The sequence below is a fragment of the Eurosta solidaginis genome, chromosome 4 (assembly GCF_040869045.1).
Source record: "Eurosta solidaginis isolate ZX-2024a chromosome 4, ASM4086904v1, whole genome shotgun sequence".
In the NCBI taxonomy this organism is placed as follows: domain Eukaryota; kingdom Metazoa; phylum Arthropoda; class Insecta; order Diptera; family Tephritidae; genus Eurosta; species Eurosta solidaginis.
The window spans coordinates 25,767,514-25,789,391 of NC_090322.1; the positions used below are offsets into that span (position 1 = coordinate 25,767,514).

The 21,878-nt window shown below is 36.6% G+C and overlaps 1 protein-coding gene across 7 annotated transcripts in view; it reads left to right on the forward strand.

The window, feature by feature from the left end:
- Sxl (Sex lethal) overlaps positions 1-21,878 on the forward strand; it is a 176,828-nt gene that overhangs the window by 52,010 nt on the left and 102,940 nt on the right. For all 7 annotated transcript variants that reach the window (XM_067780813.1, XM_067780817.1, XM_067780815.1 and 4 more), the window contains one exon: positions 15,908-15,953. In XM_067780813.1, coding sequence (XP_067636914.1) covers positions 15,908-15,953 — 46 coding nt within the window. The remainder of the gene's footprint in view (positions 1-15,907; positions 15,954-21,878) is intronic.

Sequence of the window (21,878 nt, forward strand, 5' to 3'; positions counted from 1 at the left end):
AAATAATATCGAGCAGCATATGTGAATTGGAAAAGGCAAAGGAGTGAGGCGGAAGAAAAAGGCGTTTCAATAAAAATGCTTGAAATTAAGCAACAAATTTTATTAATAGAGACAATTTAAAGTTCTTTTCATCATAGCTGAACACAGACTTCCCCTCTCTCTTAACTCAGATATGTTTAACAAAGCCTTTGTAATAATCTTCTGCGTACCTCAAATCCTGTGAACGCTTTGTCCCCTCTGTTGGTTGGTTGGTTGCTGTGCCGCTCGGACCCAAAGATCCGAGCCCAAGTAGCGCACTCGGCACCAATTTGATGCACATTTCTCCTGGAATCAATTGCTGCTGTTTTAGTATGACTAGTCGGAACTTCGTTCGCACCATTTGGTATAGACAATGCAGCTGCTGATAACTTTTACAGAGCATTTAGCTATTTTCTTAAGTTCCGGCAGTATATACTACATAACTACCCATAGTGTGTGCTAGAGCTGGTCATTAAACCAGTTATTGCGCGACTGTTTCCTTGCTGCCCTCATCGCCGCAGCCTCCTTCAAATGCTGTTAAAAGCTATCCCCATTTTCTCGGCATGCAGATCAACCGGCCAGTGTCCCGTGACTGTGGCAGTTCACCCTAACATCCCGCAATATAATCTCTTTTATCAGACAGTTAAAAGGTATTCGTGATTTTATATGCAAAATACAACAGTAAAGAAGCTGTATAAAATTAGTAACAAAGCAATTGTGGTTGATGGAATTCCAATCAAATTCGTCAGCAACACACATCTTTAGCTCATGCTTTCGGGGGCCGCCGTGGTGTGATGGGAGCATGCTCCGCCATCTACACCAAAGATCCTGGGTTCACGCCACGGGCAAAGAAACATCAAAATTTTAGAACCAAGTTTTTTCAACCATCAACCAATATAAAAGTATCATATCAAATGTCAACAGAATTCAGCTCTTCTATCAATCAATTAAAACTTACAGCTTGCGCTGCCATATAGCGTATAATAGCAGCTGGCGGTAATGCAGTGCAAATATTCACAGTATTGCTATAGTACAAATATATTTCTTTGTGTGCTCACAATCGTTTATTTTGTAACAAATTATTTTATAGCTAAATATAGCTAAACAAAAGCTCTACGACCAAAATTTCCCAAAGCTCGCTAATAGCCCGAAACTTTGTTTATAGATTTCGATTCCAAATAAGAGCGAAAAAGGGACCCGTACATAAAAAAAGCAATTAGAAATAATATATATGATAATGATACGTAGTGTATGCCCTCTATAGAATTACGGTACTTACACATCTTGCATCGTCTGACTAGGCTGTTCATGAGTGCCAAATACTTGTAAAGCGAGCATAATTAAGTAAATTAAACTTAAATTGTACACCTTTGTATTATTATTAAGCGGGGCGTGCCTTTTATTGTTTTTAATGTCTGAAAACATAATGTTAAAACATTTTTTTATTTTTAACTATTTCGACATTTGAAAAAAATCTAAATAGTGTGCCATAAGGACGGACAAGACGACAGCTGTTTCGATTATATCTTGTAAATCTCTTCAAAACTTCTTTTTCCGGTAGTGGAATTCGAACGGAACTCCTGCGATGATTGAAATTAAATAAAGCAAAGCAGTTCCTAAGATAAATCGCGAACCCAGAAAAACCAGTTTCTAACGTTAGACAAATATCGTGATTTCACATTAGAATTCTAATGTTCTCTAATGCATCTCTCAAAAACTAGGTTAGACAACTAGGCTAAAATTCGATTTGAGAACGATTTGAGAAACATTAGAAATGTGATGTTTTCACAGCTTTCGGTTATTTGTACGACATGATCACTCATCCTTAATGTTATATAAAGGATATAAAAATCGTGAAAAGTTGTGCAAAAATATTGGTAGTTGCGAAATCAGTTTTTTTTTATGTAAGAATTAAAATTATTTCCGTCCGTCCGTTAACACGATAACTTGAGTAAATATTTAGATATCTTCACCAAATTTGGTGCACGATGTAGGTTATAATTAAAAATTATTTTTTTAAAAAGATAATTTGAAAAATCAATATTGAAAATTAAAATTTTGATAAAACATATTAAAATTACAAAGTTCAAAGTAACTTAAACACAAAGTTAAATAAAAATAATAAGAACCCTACAATGATCTTACCTGAACCCAGAATAGATTGTTATTGAAAATGATCGAAATCGGGTGATAACCACGCCAACTTTTTATATATATAACATTTTTGAAAACACAAAAAACCTGATTATTTATTAAATAATACACCTAGTCGGTTAAGGACCACGCCCACTTTTATATAAAAGATTTTTAAAAGGGTCGTAGACGAAAATATATCTTCGAAGCTATATCTTAGCGAAAAAGAGCTTTGTATTAATAGAATTTTACTTTCTAAAATGAATTATAACATTAAATTGGAAAACACTTAAATTTTTGATAATGGGTGTGGCACCGCCCCTTTTATGACTAAGCAATTTCCTATGTTTCGGGAGCCAAAACTCGAAGAAAAATTAACATTTCGTAACAAAATTGTGTTTACGTATTTTCCATACAGCAGGAAATATTTCTAGAAAAAATGGACGGGATCGGTTAAAGACCACGGCAACTTAGATATAAAACAAGTTTAAAAGGGTCGTAGACTAGAATAATAAGCTATAACTTAGGAAAAAATAGTTTTGAATCAATGATATTTCACTTATCAATTTTTTTTGTAAGAGTAAATGGGAAGACATTTTTTTTAAACAAGCGGTGCCACGTGTTATGTAGAAAAGTAATTTATCTGAAATGAAATGTACAATATTCGGTTGCACCCGAACTTAGACACCTTTACTTTTTATATTTCGTTATTTAATGCTCAGCGGACCAGTCGGCCAGCACTTCAAAATTTTCCCGAAATTAAAAAAGAAGTAACTTTTCTTCGGCATAAACCAATAGTATGGAAGTACAAAGAAATTAGAAAAAAGAAATCTTTGATAAAAGTCTTTGCAGTGGAATTATGTGAAAATATATAGTGCACATAGTTCACTTAATGCCAGCACTAGAGCGTGCGTGGACACGAAAAACAGCTCTCTAAAGCGCATACAAACATACACGCACAAAAAAAAGTTTAACAAGGGAAATCTGCGAAATTCTTATAAATAAAAAAAGTTCATGGACACACTTCAGTCATGAACCCACAAGATTGATGCATTAGTGTACTCGTACATTATGTTGGGTTAAATTGTGTGGCGCCAAAATGCTGCAGCTGTACCAAATCGCGAATTGTAAGGAAGCAAGCAAGTAGTGAATACAGCTATCCAGAGCTTTATAAAATACTCACACAGTGAGGACATTTTAGATAAGAATAAAAATTACAGATCATCAACAGCTTGCACAAATTGTATTATTTTCCAATATCACTGTTTAGGCTTTGCTTGTGCATGCGGCCAGATCTAACTCAACTTTAGTAATCTTTAATAAGACAACCTATACCTACCTCACTTCGTTAGTGGTAATAATATAGCCCTGCAGCTGAAATCGCGAAGCTGCATCGATGTGTGCCTATTAGTAACATTACATATTCATCGGTACTAGTCATAGTACGGAAAACTTTTCTTTCTATCCATATTTAATACCAACACGGGTACGTCACTGGCTGTTCTATGAACACCTTACACAGACTGAATGAGTCCACAGTGTTAACAGAACTTTGCTCAACGACCAAGCTAAAAAATTATATCAGAAACAGGAACCTATGTTATAAAATAACTCCGGCCTCTTGAAAAATATTAGAAGTTTTCTAGGACCTATGTTGGTTGCTGTGCCGCCCGGACCCAATTGCTGCTGTTTTCTCTTTCTCAAGCTCCGCAGTATATAACTGCCCATAGTTAGAAATCAAGTGTGCGCTAGAGCTGGGCATTCACAAAGGTGTTGCGCGACTATATCTTTTCTGCCCTCCTCGCCGCAAATCTCGCAAATGCTGTTAATAGTTATCCCCATTCGCTCAGCCTGAAGGCCAAGCTAGAAGTGTCCAGTGATTGTAGCAGTTATCCTAAATATTACTTTCCTCGACCTATTTAGTAGGCTCACTGATCTCCTACTATCGTAATTCGACCAGGTTTGCTTGGTTACCTTTCAGGTGACCGTGGAGTACCAGTTGGAGACTGCTAACTCCCTGAATCTGCTTTGTATGTTTCTTTTGATTGATGTAAATGAATGATGTGTCTCAACCGCATCCAGTAGTGCTCCTGCCTTGCAAGTTCGTCTACCTTTTCGCTGCTCTCGATGTTTCTGTGACCACGTATCCATATAAGAGTTATGTTAGCGAAGTTAGCTGCGGCTTGAAGCGACCTCTTGCAGTTGCTGACGGCCAAAGACGAAGTGATGGGGGAGATAAGCGCCATGAGCGCTGCTTGTTTATAGCGCCCACCGCGGTGTTCTCGACAGGAGCGTACATGCCGCCTCGATACCCAGAACTTTCGCTTGTTTAGGTTATTACCAAAATTAAGTAAAGTGACTGTCCTATCTATGCTATGCTGCTGATCTAATAGCTGTGCCACTCCTAATAGCTGGAGTATTAGCCTTTCCAACGCAGGGCACAAGCACACAACGTGCTCGATCGTTTCCTCCTCTAACGCGTACTTACATCTGCGATCGTTGACAAGGTAGTGATATGGTAACTATTTCTGCCCGAGTCCAGAATACCATACTCTTTTTAGTGGGACTCCCCCCAAAAAGGTCTTCCATTTAATCTCAATTAGTTGCAGCTAATTCTATAGCCGCACAATCCAGTTACCAATACGATCTACATCAGTGTTCGCTTTATTAAATTTCGTTGTCCTAGCTAGAAGTTTGTATGTATATTATAAAATACTGGCTGTGACACATCGCCATGATAGCTCACTTTACACGCAATATTGGCAATCACCTAGTAGCATGTTTACGCAAGAATAATGCCAAATCATGTTAAGTGACTGACAGCTTTGTGTTAGAACTAAAACTTTTGCTTTCATCAAATATTCGCTGAATTATGTACATATATCAATAATGGAATTCCCTTTTGAACAATATCGTCAATATTAAAGTTTAGGAAACACTCAACATGAGTTTGAAAAAAGTTCTATATAAATACCTCTCCTTATGCGCCACCGTCGCTTAACTTCTCACTTAGCCGAAATCTTTTATGTCCTTATATATGTATGTATGTATATGCTTACGCCACAAAAGAATAACTGTGCTTCATAGGGAAAAGGCAAAAACTTATCTATACAATTTGTAAATGTGTCCTTGGTTGTGAATTTCGAATGTAGTAAATGTTTTGCGGTTTGCTGGCGCCACTGTCTCCATATTGTCTGCGAAAACAGATTCTGTCCAACCACATATATCTTCAACACTAACAATATCAGATCTTCTACAAAAACATGAGAAAGCTCTTGACCGTTATAATGTCCCTACTTGTTGTTGCGCATTTTTCCCTCTTGTTCGCCAAACTCAGTTTACATTATTCTAAATGGCCCCAAACGTTAGAGATTAACGTTTAATAAGCTTAATTTGGCTACTGACGACCCGACCAGTATTTAATAGATCTGCGCTAATGTATTGGATTAATCTTATTGAGTTCTACTATTCCATCGCCAGTTTGTGTTACAAATTTATTTTGTGTTTTATGCGGGCAATGACAATATGGCTGAAACGCATATTTAAGCCACTACTTAGCGAAGGTAATTACTGCTGTTATTATGTTTAGGTTTGTGGTTTTCAAACAGTGGGTTATTCTATTTGAAATTCCAGTTGTAAATGTATGCATGAAACAGCGATATTTTAGGCATGAATTGGAGATATGTATACATGCCAGTATAAATTCACGTTTGTTTCTTTTTAACACGTAGAGTTTCTAAGGGAGCATGCATACTCTATTACACCCTTTGAACTATTTCAGTATGTATATGGTTGTATTAATACCGAATGCATACAAAAGCACTAGAATAACATGTATACATCCAAACGTATGTTTCATACGCACAAAAGCACTATCCCTGCATTTATCAAAAGAAAATAGTTCTACATATACATACATATTGTAACGAATTTTTAGAAGTTCCTGATAATTATGCACCTTCTACCAACGTTCGAATCGCTGAACTGTCGAATAAATAACTCCAATATTTAGTATTGCAAAATGGTCTTTATTTAGACTACTTTGGGAGTAGTACTTCACAATTATACTTCACTTCACAACTAATACTATGTTCAAACAGAAAAATAAATTGAGGAAATTTCGATTTGAATTGAGTGCTGTTCATACAACTCGATTTAGCTTACACAATAGTAATTTGATAGCTGGTTGGCTCATCTCTACAGCAAGAACATACCTTTGTTCAGACTGTCAAAATGTGCGTGTTGGTATTAGGCGAATGAAATGGAATGAAAACATAAAACTTTGAAATTTTTGTGTGTTGTAAGAAAATGTGTTCAATGTTTTGGTTTCATTTTGAGTTTGCCATCTTCTTTTGACAATCCCTACTCCAGTGAAATGAAAGACATAAAATCAGCTGATGAGATGAGCCAACCATATAGTTCAGCCGTGCGTAGCTGACGTTTAAATATACTCAATAAACACACTTTACAATGTTGCATTTGCAGTTTGAAACAATTTATTACGCAATTTTTTTTAAATTGGCAATTTATTATTACAATTTATTATATGACAAATTGCGTAATAAATTGCCCAAATAGTATAAATTGCCAATTTGGTGTGTGTTTGAACCTAGTATAACAGCGTGTTTAAATCAAACTGATCAGCTATTCCTCAGCTTGCGCTGCTCTAATCCTCTCTGTTGCCTGGTTCGCATATTTTACCTAAGGTATAAACTTTTCACGAACAGTTGTATCGCATACTTGGTTATTTAGCTATATGCGTGTGTATGTAGGAGTAACAACTTCTGCTCTTAGCTGATGACTACATATGTGTATGTGAAATAATCTCTTGCTTCAATCAGCTGGTTATGTGTGTGGAATATTCTTCTTTGCCTTGTACATAGGTGTGGCTGCTTGCTTTAATGTGTACATGTACATAAGTGTGGCTGCTCGCCTTTTTTGTGATTATTTACTAGCAGCACAGTGATGCTAATATTCGCCACAATATGTTTAGCATACATACTACCTCCTGTATGCATATAATTTATTTGTACTGTGTTGTTTTCCTTATGACAGGGTGGATGAAGCTTTCACGCAATTGGTTTTTACTTGTGTAGACAGCCTAGAACTATAAATTTCTCAAAATCTCTCAAGGGTTGGAGAATAATTTGATAATGACGTCGGAAATCAACTCGAGAACTATAAATTTTACAAAATATCTCAAAGGTTGGATAGTGATTGGGAAATGGTGTTGTATATCAACTTGAGAACTATTAGGTTTAAGAGAGAAGAATGATGTTGGATATCAACCTTGGAACTAGATGTGTCTATCTCGCAGGCTGGAGAAATATTTTTTTCATGTTTATTGGGTAAACAAAATCCAGCTGTTGTCGTATCTACAAATTACCTAGATAATAAAAAAAACCTACCCCAAAGGCCTTTAAGTGTGACTGAAAAACTGCTCTGTCGTGTAACTGGAGTTTAAATTTAACTGGAGTTTAGGCAAACTTAGTTTAAGCTTAGCTTAACCAACTACTGAAAAACCGTATCTAAATGTTCATTAGAGGCATGAATATTTTTCAAAAGATTTAGTTCTGCTTGTTAAGTTAAAATCCTCGATATGGTTAGGTGGCTATTTTTACCGTCACACTTTTATGTGGTTAACATCTAACCGACAGACACTATAAGCTAATACTAATTTCCATGCATTTAAAAATTTCATACGCTTATGTAAATACGAATGTGCAAATATGTAAGAAAAAAAACTAATAGGTATATATTGGAGAGCAGCGAGCGTTAAAGCCCAATTTGTAATCAACATTGAGTCAGTATAACATATTTGGGCTTGCTAACGGTTCGGTAGTACGTAAAAATATGGCGCGGGCGCTACAAGGATGAGTTCATCAGCAAATTAAAATTTGTGTTGCTCTACGGCCTTATTCCATTTTATGGCGTATATTTTCATATGTACATAAATAACAAACAAGCATGTTCAGCATATTTTTCGGTAGGTTTATATTATATTTGATTGTAAAAAAAAATTTTTTTTTTCATACTACACCGAAAAAAAGAACGAAGCTAGTAAAATCAACAAATCAGCGTTGCTGTTTTTGAATTAACCGACGTTCGCTAAAATCGTTTGGTTATTTTACAGAAGAAAAACTGTTGGTATCAAGTTAACATTATTCTGTGAAAATTACAAATTCCCAAATCCACATAACTGATTTTTCTGTGAAAAGAACTGTTTTCATTGGTCATTTCAACAGCGAGCAACTGTCAAAATAATGCAAAACTTACGCTCACTTCATTGTTCTTAAAACTATCGTTCCACAGAGTTCTCTGTCATATCAACAGCTACTTTAATTATAATGTTGACGGAAATCTGTTACTTTAACAGTTTTCATTAGTATTCTTCTGGTGAGAAAAACTGTTGGTTAACAGGGCAAACGTAGCCACCGTAGTATGATGGGAGCGTGCTATGCCCTTAGCACACAAAAAATCCTGGCTTCAAGACCTGGAAATAGCAACGTCAAAATCTTTTGAAAAGTTTTTTCAATATGAAAAGAATTTCTGAGCGCAAATATTCAGACCAATTCTAAATATTCTCGCGGATTTTTTTATTCCCACGGAAAAATTCCTCCAATTCTTTTCTCCTAGGGAGAAGAATAATTGGGGAATAGGAATTTCGAATTTTCGAAGTCAGCTGTTTTGTCACTTGAAATTTCGTTGCGCATTTCATATTTTGTTTGAAAAATTGAAAAGTTTAATTATTGTTGCGAATTTGTTTGAAATTAAGAAATAAGGTATAAACAATGCACATTATTGCATTTCATGTGGTATTCACTGGAATGAGTAATGAATTGGTGCCACAGCAACATCAACAGAGGAGCATTAGAAGAAGAAGAAGACGGCGGGATAACACAAATCCGCCGGAGTTGCCTGCATTCATTCCGCAAAGCAATTTTCTGGCGGGCAAGTCGAGTTGAGTTCGCCTTTCTCCATATGCCAAAATCTAATTAAGCCTTCTTAAAAAATCCTTGCGCAATTTCTGGATGGCTGCATCAAATATGCGAAGAGCCCTTCCGTTGCTTATGATATACTTTTCGACTTAAAATAAAGAATATTGTGGTTGTTGTTGTTGTATTAACAGTGAGAATATTGTGGTAGAATGTAAATACATATTTTAGCACAAATTTGCACAAATAAGTGTTTTTTCTTAAAAGAACCAATTTCCTTTAACTATTTTGATGCATTCCCTTTAATTTAACTAGTGAAAAAACTCCTATGAAATGGCAGAGAAATCTCCCTCTCCCTCACATTCATAATACCCAAATTTCTCCCATAACCGGTTTCCGCTTTTTCGAACATTGTTCAGAATAGGAGGAAAGGGAGAAGTGAAAAAACTTACAAGGAATTTTTATTTAGAATACGAGGAATGGGAGAAGGGAAAAAACTCGCACGGAATTTTCGTTTAGAAAAGGGCTGATTGAGTTTTTTAACAGAGTTGTGACCTACATTTGATGATATTGTTGAAACACTCAATTCAGAAGCAACAATTTGTGCGAAGTTAAATCAACAGTTATTTGCGATGGATAAAAATTGACAGAAATATCGGTTGAATTTACAACCTTAGACTAACAAAGTTGCTTCTATCATTAAAAAGAGAGGACTGTAGACTTATGACGGGTATTCTGACTGGACACTGCCTTCTGGCGTCACATGCCTTTAAATTAGGCTTGGTCAGTGATAGCAGATGTAGGAAGTGCGGGTTGGAGGAGGAAACGACCGAGCACGTTCTGTGCTCGTGCTCTGCGCTTGCCAGATCTAAAAGCAGCAAGTGGCTTAAGTCCTAGGAAGCTTCTAGTATTTGCCAAGAGAACGGATTTATTTTATAACATAGGTCCTGGTTGTTGATAGGGGTTTTCAGTTTGGTCGTTAAAACAAACTTCTGGTAGCACTATGGACTCATTCAGGATATGTGAGGTCCTCATGGGCCGGCCAGTTCAACCTAACCTACCCGTAATTTGCTAGATTTTATTACCTTTTTTCTTTCGGTGAACGAAGTTTGCTAACCTGCCAAAAAAACTAGTGAGGGTATGTTCTTGTTTTTGTGTAAAAAAAATTTTTATTTAAATAAACATCAAATTTGTTTCATTTGCCATTTTACATCATTTCTCTTCTACTCACAACAAAGCACTGTTAATCCAACAAACACTTAAGTTAGATCCATCTTACACGGAACTTTAAAGTATTGTAGCGAAATAAAGGGGAGACGTGCTTATATATTTATCTTTTTGTATCACTCCGATACGATTGTACCATGCTACTAAACAGGCTTTAGGGAAACTTTAAAGGATTGTAGCGAAATATCGGTAGAAGGTTGGTATACATATCCAGCCCAATTCTAAACGAAAATTCCGTGCGAGTTTTTTCCCTTCTCCCATTCCTCGTATTCTAAATAAAAATTCTTGTGAGTTTTTTCACTTCTCCCTTTCCTCCTATTCTGAACAATGTTCGAAAAAGCGGAAACCGGTTATGGGAGAAAAGTAGGTATTATGAATGTGATGGAGAGGGGGATTTCTCTGCCATTTCATAGGAGTTTTTTCACTAGTTAAATTAAAGGGAATGCATCAAAATAGTTAAAGGAAATTGGTTATTTTAAGAAAGAACACTTATTTGTACAAATTTGTGCTAAAATATGTATTTACATTCTACCACAATATTCTCACTTTTAATACAACAACAACAACAACAACCACAATATTCTTTATTTTAAGTCGAAAAGTATATCATAAGCAACGGAAGGGCTCTTCGCATATTTGATGCAGCCATCCAGAAATTGCGCAAGGATTTTTTAAGAAGGCTTAATTAGATTTTGGCATATGGCGAAAGGCGAACTCAACTCGACTTGCCCGCCAGAAAATTGCTTTGCGGAATGAATGCAGGCAACTCCGGCGGATTTGTGTTATCCCGCCGGTCTTCTTCTTTGCTCCTCTGTTGATGATGCTGTGGCACCAATTCATTACTCATTTCAGTGAATACCGCATGAAATGCAATAATGTGCATTGTTTATACCTTATTTCTTAATTTCAAACAAATTCGCAACAATAATTAAACTTTACAATTTTTTAAACAAAATAAGAAATGCGCAACGAAATTTCAATTGACAAAACAGCTGACTTCGAAAATTCGAAATTCCTATTCCCCAATTATTCTTCTCCCTGGGAGAAAAGAATTGGAGGAATTTTTCCGCGGGAATAAAAAAATCCGCGAGAACAAAATTCCGCGAGAATATTTAGAATTGGTCTGATTCTTTTTTTTTACGTCTGTCGGCTCACGAGGTATGGGTTGAGTTTTATTATCATATTGATATTGAACGAGAGTGGAGGATTTTGCATGGGATAGGAACGGCCAAACATTTTTTTTTAAGCTACGCACGGATTTGGTATTCGTCGTTGAAAGGCAGGCATTTGTTAAGTGCCGAGATCTAAAACTGCTCAGCTGAAGAGAATAACTAAACAGCTAGGTAAAGTACATGTAGGATTAATAAATAAATATGAATAGCTTGTAGAATGAAGATAGAACATTTGTTAATGCGAGGGAACAGCTGGGTAGGATGAATTTTCGAATAATTATGTCTATGAATACGAAAAGCTGCTAATCATTCATGGCAGAAAGAACATTTGTTAATGATGAAAAGAGATTACGAAATTTCAAATTGTGGCGTAGTGAGAGTTATAATTCTGACTCGGAAGTGCGGAAAAGCTCTTTGAACTCAAAATTAGTTCGACACTTTTTCAGAAAAAGAGGTGCGAAATGTCTTGATGGCCGGGAGCGAACGTTAAAGTTCACTTCGCTCAGGAGAAATGGTCAAGAAACCAAACCGTTTAGTAATTTGATAAAAAAAATATTCCAAGAATTTGCCTACGACTAGCAAAGGTAGGAAAATTAATAAGTTTAAGACAGTTTGCACATACTGACAGATGAAAATCCCTGAACGCGAAAAGTAAGAACAGTTTTTCGACTGTTTTAATACGATCGGTATAAACCTGGTAATTTGGGTTCCATATTATTGAACCGTATTCAAGTATCGATCCAACTAATGTAGTGAAAAGAGATGTATATTGCAACGATTTTTAATGATCCCTTGTCAAATTTGTTTTGCAGACAACCCGATTTCGGCGTCAGTGTCAGCGAACAAAAAATGACACTGAAGATCGCACAATGTTAAAACTGTTTTATGTCCAACCCAAATTTAACAAAGAAAGATTGCAAAACGTTCCAGTATACATCAATTATTCACCCTGTCTGAAAATCAACAAAATAAAATGAGTTAGTGATAAGAGATTTAATTAAAACAAATAAGGAAGGCTAAGTTCGGGTGTAACCGAACATTACATACTCAGCTGAGAGCTATGGAGACAAAATAGGGGGAAATCACCATGTAGGAAAATGAACCTAGGGTAACCCTGGAATGTGTTTGTATAATATGTGTATCAAATGGAAGGTATTAAAGAGTATTTTAAGAGGGAGTGGGTCATAGTTCTATAGGTGGACGCCATTTAGGGATACCGCCATAAAGGTGGGCTGACTCTAGAATTTGTTTGTACGATATGGGTATCAAATTAAAGGTGTTAATGAGTATTTTAAAAGGGCGTGGGCTTAGTTCTATAGGTGGGCGCCTTTTCGAGACACCGCCATAAAGGTGGACCAGGAGTGACTAGACTTTGTTTGTACGATATAGGTATCAAATGAAAGGTGTTAATGAGTATTTTAAAAAGGCGTGGGCCTTAGTTCTATAGGTGGACGCCTTTTCGAGATATCGCCATAAAGGTGGACCAGGGGTGACTCTAGAATTTGTTTGTACGATATGGGTATCAAATGAAAAGTGTTAATGAGTATTTTAAAAGGGAGTGGGCCTTAGTTATATAGGTGGACGCCTTTTCGGGATATCGCCATAAAGGTGGACCAGGGGTGACTCTAGAATTTGTTTGTACGATATGGGTATCAAATGAAAGGTGTTAATGAGTATTTTAAAAGGGAGGGAGCTTTAGTTTTATAGGTGGACGCCTGTTAGAGATATATTTATAAAGGTGGACCAGGGTTGACTCTAGAATGCGTTTGTACAATATGGGTATCAAACGATACCACGAACAGTATTCATGCCAAGATTTCAAGGGCTTTTGATTTCGCCCTGCAGAACTTTTTCATTTTCTTCTACTTAATATGATAGGGGTCACACCCATTTTACAAAGTTTTTTCTAAAGTTATATTTTGCGTCAATAAACCAATTACCATGTTTCATCCCTTTTTTCGTATTTGGTATATTATTATGGCATTTTTTTCATTTTTATTAATTTTCGATATCGAAAAAGTGGGCGTGGTCATAGTCGGATTTCGGCCATTTTTTACACCAATATAAAGTGAGTTCAAATAAGTACGTGAACTGAGTTTAGTAAAGATATATCGATTTTTGCTCAAGTTATCGTGTTAACGGCCGAGCGGAAGGACATACGGTCGACTGTATATAAAAACTGGGCGTGGCTTCAACCGATTTCGCCCCTTTTCACAGAAAACAGTTATCGTCCTAGAATCTAAGCCCCTACCAAATTTCACAAGGATTGTTAAATTTTTGTTCGACTTATGGCATTAAAAGTATCCTAGACAAATTAAATGAAAAAGGGCGGAGCCACGCCCATTTTGAAATTTTCTTTTATTTTTGTATTTTGTTGCACCATATCATTATTACTAGAGTTGAATGTTGACATAATTTACTTATATACTGTAAAGATATTAAATTTTTTTGTTAAAATTTGACGTAAAAAAATTTTTTTTAAAAGTGGGCGTGGTCGTTCTCCGATTTTGCTAATTTTTACTAAGCATACAAATAGTAATAGGAGTAACGTTCCTGCCAAATTACAGCTTGCAAAACTTTTAAATTACCTTCTTTTAAAAGTGGGCGGTGCCACGCCCATTTTCCAAAATTTTACTAATACACCTTCCAAGTTTCATTGCTTTATCCGTCTTTGGTAATGAATTATCGCACTTTTTCGGTTTTTCGAAATTTTCGATATCGAAAAAGTGGGCGTGGTTATAGTCCGATATCGTTCATTTTAAATAGCGATCTGAGATGAGTGCCCAGGAACCTACATACCAAATTTCATCAAGATACCTCAAAATTTACTCAAGTTATCGTGTTAACGGACGGACGGACGGACATGGCTCAATAAAATTTTTTTTTCGATCCTTATGATTTTGATATATGGAAGTCTATATCTATCTCGATTCCTTTATACCTGTTATCCAGTCAAAGTTAATATACTCTGTGAGCTCTGCTCAACTGAGTATACAAATACCGCTAAATTCTTTGGACGAAAAATTGTGAAAATTAGTGAAGAGCCTGATAGTGTAATTTTAATACTTTATTTCATACATTACCATTGTGATGTTTGCTGGATAGATAATTGTTTAATATGTCGATCCCCATGTGCAGATTTTGCTCCTCTGCTGTTAATACTACATATTACAATTGTGTGCTGCCGTACGTTTTGAAATTTTTTGCCTGTTTGTTGGCGGAAACGAACGTTTTCCTGCCTGTGCACGGTTGATCAGAGTATGGTGTTTGCGTCTATTTGTTAGTTTTGGTCCCTTTGCAAATACACTCAAGAACTCAATATTGATTCCGTAAAGTGTTTGTGCATAAAATCAAAGGAAAGTAAATGTGAAGAATTTCGATTGTAAAGTTAGTTTGAGAAGCTTAGAGATTTAGTTTGTACTTATTTAAGAACTATGTATAAGAAATTTTTATTATCAAATCAATTTTTATAAATCATTTTTGAGTTAAGGAAATACATTTTTATTAAGAGATCAAAGTTTTGCCTTAGGCAAGCAGTATAAAAGTCTAAAAGACGATTGAATTTTGAAATATTTGAGATATTGAAAATCATAAATATTAGACTGCCCTTTGCCAGAAAGCTTTTTTAAGAACGACTTCTCAGCTTTGTTTTTCGAAAGCGTCTTACCTAAGCTGAAAATGTGTCGAGTTAAGGATGAGATAGGGCTTTATTGATAAAGATTGTTTGGAAGGCGTACTTCGACCAAATTCTTGGACAGATAGGCTTTTTATGGTTAGCTGAGTAAAAGGCTTTTTCGAACTGCCTATGGAAATAGTGTGATCTTCCATTTCACGACGATTTAGCTGCCATAACCATGACAGTGCTAAAATGGCGTTTATAAGCTACTTTGATATCACAACCAGCTTTGTTTAGGAATATATTACATTTCAAATAATTATTTCTTTGATTGCAAGCCCAGAGCATAACAAATGTTTAGTCGTTATTCCAAAAGAACTGTTTACTTATTGAAAAACCTTTTCTAAATTTATCACATTGCTTTGATCTGGACTTGAACACAGGCGGCCGCCCTAACTTTTGATTTAACCAATGAAAAATTGCCATGACATCATGGAACTTAAGGCACGCTATATTGATTAGCTTACTCCACTGCGATTCTTAACCAGAGTCGATCTTGGTCATCCTTTCTTACAAACTGTAACATAGATATAAAGAATTTGAAGAGATGGTTGAGATGGTTGAGAATAACGGACGCTCAAGCGAATGAAATTTGAGCTATGCTTTTTAGCCATTTAATCAAATAATATTTGAGTGATTAAATTAACTTAAGAATATAAGTAATTCCTTTAAATATAAATATTAATACTTTTTTTAATATAAAACAAAATATGTAATTTAAAATTTTCTTTCGCTTATCTTTGCAGTGGTGGACGTATGTGGGGCATGTCCCACTCGCTGCCGTCTGGAATGGTACGTATACTTTTCATACTATTTTAGTAGTGGATTTTCTTTCAAATATTTAGTTTATAGTACACAAATTTTTTATAATTTTTTAAAATTTCTTATCTATTAACATTTAACAAATTTATTAATTATTTAGTTCTTAGTTGAGTTTATGTAAAAAGATTAAAACGAAAAATATTAAATGTTTGATAATTAAAAAATATGTATTTTCGGGGCACACGCTTTTTCATAAAAGTTTTCTACAAGAGAAAAGTTAGAATTTTAATTTTGCAAAAAAACAAAAAACACAAAAACTTATTCGAATTTTAGAGTAAAAGCAAAAGCTAATTACTCTTACTTTACAAGAAACAACAGTTAACAAAACAACAGCAACAAAAATTAACCGCATAGGTACAGTATTAAAGCATACTTTTGCAAATATCAACAAAAACAATAACAGCCACAACAAAAAGTGATTGAGCAAACAAGCAATCATCAACAACAAAACAACAAAAAGAAAAACAAAATCAAATAAACAGTAAAACAATTTAAGAAAAAAACAGTAAACCACGATATGCACACATTCAACAATATGTCAATTGACACACGAAAGAGTTGATATACATACATTTAACAAAAACAAACAAAAGATACATACATACATATATGTGACCCGGTCTGTGAAAAGGTGGCCTATGACTCGAAAAAGAAATTGCGAGAAACAGTTAACAGCTGTTTTTTTTTAGTCATAAGCCACCTTTTCATAGACTGGGTCACATATACTAAAATATTCCTTCATATCATAACAGAATGAATGAAATTTGTTAACCATAAAAAAGTGGTCTCGATAATATTTTTTATACTTAATGAGCTGTCAAATTTTTTTTTATATGAAATTTTAAAGTGATCAAATATATTTTGAATTTTGTTTTATCTTATATTCAGTTACCGCAACCCTTCGCACTCACCAAAAAACGTGAATTCCGTACATATTTCGCGGCAAGCGATGCTTAATAGCCTATTATAATTAATATTAGGCCTCTGTACACTGCGACCTTTATTTTGATCTATAGTGCTTTATCTTTCAGCCTATTACCGTATGTGAAAGCTTTAAATGTATTTAAGTACTTCTTCAGGCTTTTTACTCTACATCCGAAGTCACGCCACCTAGATAGGAGGGTTTCTGTCTTGCCAGAGCGACACATTCGCAGAAAATGTGAATCGGCGTTCATCCACCAGCTCACAACATTGTTCAGTAGACTACAGTATCCCGTATAGTACCCAGAGAGAGTTTGTAGGTCCTCTCTGCTTAGATAAGTTAGTTTGGCTGATTCTCTTGTTGCTGGGAGTATAAACAGTTATACCCGCTTTTGGGTATTCAATCGAGTCATGAACTGCTTTGTTTCCCAGTAACTTATGTTTTCTCTAGTGTGTGCCTTTGTGAGTCCACAGAAGAGCTTTGTACCATACTGTTAAAGCACTCTGCTTGGCTACGTAGTTGCCTGTTCATTAGATTCATGTCCCTGATGCCCGGGAACTAATCCTATTAAATATTTTTTTTTGCTGGCAGATCATTTTGACTCAAACGTATTCATCCACTAACTTAGAAATAATTGTGTAAGACTGCAAGGCACGTAAGGCGGCCGATTGTACCCAGGTAATTTATATGGTTGCCTCGCCACGTAGGTACATGGACGGTGGACGCACCTGTGTCTGGGAGGAGGGAAAATAACAAGATTATTTCGCCTTCCATATCTCCGGAAACAACAAAAAGTAGAAGGCGAGCGAGGTTACCTACTGATCAAAAGTGGCGGCGTGTGCAAGATAAAAGAATTGCTTCTGTTCGCGCAAAGTGTTTTTGCGGTACATATCTCCCCTTTGGTGGCTCGCGCCTTTGATTCGCTGAATACTTGTGATGCTGTGAAAAGCGGCATTGCACCTGAAAGCGTAATATTGACGAGAGAGAGCGGGAGAGGTACAAGAAATGTACCACTACAGTTGCAACATCACCAGCAAAAATGTTCAATCTACCCTAAAACCAACAATTTTGTAGATTTTTTACAGATGCGCACCACTTGAAATGGAATGGCATATTCTTCTTTGGGGAATCCTTATTTTGTGAAGGTTGGTGCACATTCGCTAGTGCAGAGGGCACTAAGTGCAATCAGGAAACAATCTAGCTAGGTTTCGACCCTATTGTTTCCAAAGCATTAGGTGTATAAACCCCAAAGTAGAGTCTTCTTTTTAAGTAGTTTGTTTTCAGTACCTAAATTCTAATTGCAAACTAGTGTTGTTTTTTCTGTCTTTGGCATTTCACTATTGGTTAATAATGGAGGTAATTCATCACATAATTGTTGATTTAGTGCAGTTTGTTGTGTGTGTGTGTGTGTGTGTGCGTGCGAGTGCATGTGCAAGCGTGAGTGTCAGCGATGCCCACAAAGTGCAATTTTAACACATTGAAAACTTTTCAAACAATGCAAGTGAGTGTGCGCCATGTTGTTTCATTTGCACACACCAACGCACACAAAAATATAATTTTGAAAGGAACATGTCCTTTACATGTTTTTGTCTCAATTTCAATTACACTTTTGCATTTCAAGTCATCTTGCCTGCGGTTCTTGCTCCATTTTCAGCTTTATTTACCTCAAAACTATTTTTAGTTTTTATATTTATTTTTATTAGCGTAGATATGTATGTATGGATATAGCGCATCCATGGCTGCATTCACCTCTTTCATGGCTGACATCTGTCATTTCATTATGTGCATTTCTCAAAACTATTTTTATTTTATGTACATATATAACTCATCCATTGATATTTGTTTAAGTCACTTTATGTATTTTTGACATAAACAAGTTTTTAAAACTTTCAATGTTAACGGAGAACTAAATTTTACGTTAAACAATTATGTCATGGACCTTTTTTGTTGTGCACAAGATGGACCTGAATTTGACACTTCAACGTCGCCAGCGGCAATTTGAACAATTTCCAGCTTTCTTGACTGACTTCTTATGTCAGATAATCCAAAGGATCTTTCAAGTTCCCTATTGGAGGGTTTTGTTTACCTATAAGTGTAGCTAGATGGTTACTCAGCGTATTCTTAAGATATGACAATCTTTGTTACACTAAACTCGAAAACTTCCTGAAAGTGTGAGGGGAAGTCACATCAGTACTGCGTGGCGAATTCTTCTTACTTACTTACTTAAATGGCGCTCAATTGTGCAAACGGCTATGACCGCAACAAGGCGCACCAGTCGCTTGTTCGTTGGGTTCACTGGCGCCAATTGGTCACACCAAGCCAATTTAAATCGTTTTCCAACTGGTCCTTCCAGTGCAGTGGGAGCCGCCCTCTTCCTCTGCTTCCATGCGCGGGCCCCGATAAAAATACTTTCTTAACCGGAGCATCATTCATTCGCATAACACGGCCTAGCCAGCGTAGTTGCTGTATATTAATTCGCTGGACTATGTTGATGTCTGCGTAAAGCTCGTACAGCTCATCATTAAATCTTCTTCGGTACTCGCCGTACAACGCGTAGTGATCCGTAAATCTTTCGAATAACCTTTCTCTCGAACACTCCCAGAGCCGCCTCATCCGATGTTGTCATGGTCCATGCTTATACACCATATAGCAGGATGGGTACGATAAGTGACAAAGAGCATGATTTTCGTTACCCGAGGAGGACATCACTTTCCAACTGCCTGCCTAGTCCAAAAAAGTATTTATTGGCAAGATTGCTTCTTCGCTGAAATTTAAAGCTTACGTTGTTAGTTTGTGTTTATGCTGGTTCCAAAGTAAACGAATGTCTTTTACTATTGCGCCGTTTCTTTGCTTGACGACAGCAAACAGCAGGTACTTTGTTTTGTTCTTATTCACCACCAAACCCGCCTCTTTACAGTTTGGAGTAAGCAGAACTTACGGCGGCGGTGTTCAGACCAATGATATCAATGTCTGTCAGCAAACGCCAGTAATTACACGGTTTTATAGAATATTGTTGCAGAGCGGTTAAGTTCTGGGTTAAGGAGGTCACCCAGTCTGAAACCCCGTTTAGTTTCGTACAGCTCAGAGAGGACCTTCCCAACTCTGGCCGAGCTGATGGTGTTGTTCAACGCAATTTTGCACAGCCGTATACATTTTGAGGGAAAATTCAGCATAGCGTCAATAGGCAGCTGCTTTTTGTACTGTTGAAGGTGATTTTAAAATCGACATGGAAGAATTGAAGTAGATTATGGTCAGCGCAAAGCATTTATTAAACACCAAAGGCATGTCTCAATTGGGTGTGAAGTCCTGCCGTCACCGCCACTCTATTTAACAACTCAGCGGCTAACCCAGCAGGTTAGGGGGCTTATAATATACCCGCGCACGGTAGGTATGCCTGTCGTAAGAGGCGACTAAAATACCAAATTACTTCCAGGTTTGTGTAGCGCAACCCTCTCGAGGGGTTCCCAGCCCAATATATAGCTTCTGCAATCCAATTGTCAACCTCACCTACCCGTGGTGAATCGTGTTTCATTAACAGCTGAGGCTCTGGCGACCCCGAACTCCTGATCTGATGGATCTAGGGAGTGGGAGGGCGGTATGGTCTAAAAGATTTCATGTGGTCATACCAAATCGTTCCCGAGATGGTCGGGCTAATACCTGTATAGTGCTTGTTAGCGGAACGCACCGCATCTGCATCCGGCAAAGCACCATCAACATCGATAACACTCCCCAAGACCTTCGGTGTTAAGACTTTTTTTTCGGGTTTTCCAATGTTTGGCGCATAGTAAAAATCTGGTCGATGGTAGCTTTACCAGGACTGAAGCCGCACTTATAAGGTCCAAACAGCCGATTGGCGGTGGGCTTCAATCTTGCGCACAATATGATGCTTCACGGGCTATTCCATGCGATGCGAAAAAAGTTGATTCCGCAATAGTTGGCACAGTTTGCAGCATGCCCCTTCTTGTGGACTGGGCAAAAAATACTTAGATTCCAGTCGTCGGACATGCACTCGTCCGACCATATAACTTGATTAATATGACTATTGCTATTCTGACTTCGACATTGTCGTATGGAGGAACATTTTTATTGATTTCGCCTTCCTTTTCGCAAAGAATAATGCGATGTGCAAGGAAGTCATTGATTTTCATATCGTTATTCGATGAAACTGACGAGGCATTCAAATCGAACTCGTGCCTCGAATCGTCTAAATGTGGCAACTCTATCTAAATTGCTGACATTTTTTGTTTGTCCTCCGTTTGCTATCTACTTGGCTTTACCATTAATTTTTAATGGGTGAAATTGTCAGCAAACATTCAAATATAAAGTTGAAATGTTATGAAAGAGGGAGGGAGGGGGAGGGGGGCACCTACATACATATGCAATATTTGTCCTACGTGTTCATTGTTTAAAATGTTTGAAGTGTATACTCAAGGTGGTCGTTGGTGGTGAAAAAGAAACAAAACAAAAAATCCATCTTAGTTACCTTAGAAAACATATGCGTCAAACTTTTTGTTGACAGTTGGGCTTTTCATAGTTTTATACATAAGCTTGTGGCAAGACAAAATGCATAGGGGGCTGGAAAGGTCAGAAATCAATATTTAATCAGTCTTTGCTAAAAATTTGCTTTAGCCTAAGTAGAAGGCGGAGAGCTTTCTCATTTAGGAAAAATTTTGTTTTTTTTAATCGCTTTCATTTTATTCTTTATTTAAATAGCAGATCAGGCGGATGTCGTCTTGGCTAAAAGATTGTTCGCCTTCTTGAAACGTTTTTTTTTTTCATTTATCACTCACTCCTACTTCCTCTTATATACACAGGTTATCTATAGCAAAAAGGTGATATCTTCTTGAATAGCCTATTGCCGTAATGTGAGCTTGAGTCCTGCTATAGATGTGGAAAGAACTGAACTACTGCCACCCTATTAGTCTCAACTCAGCTAAATATCCGGTTAAGCATGGTTATGAAATGTCATCATA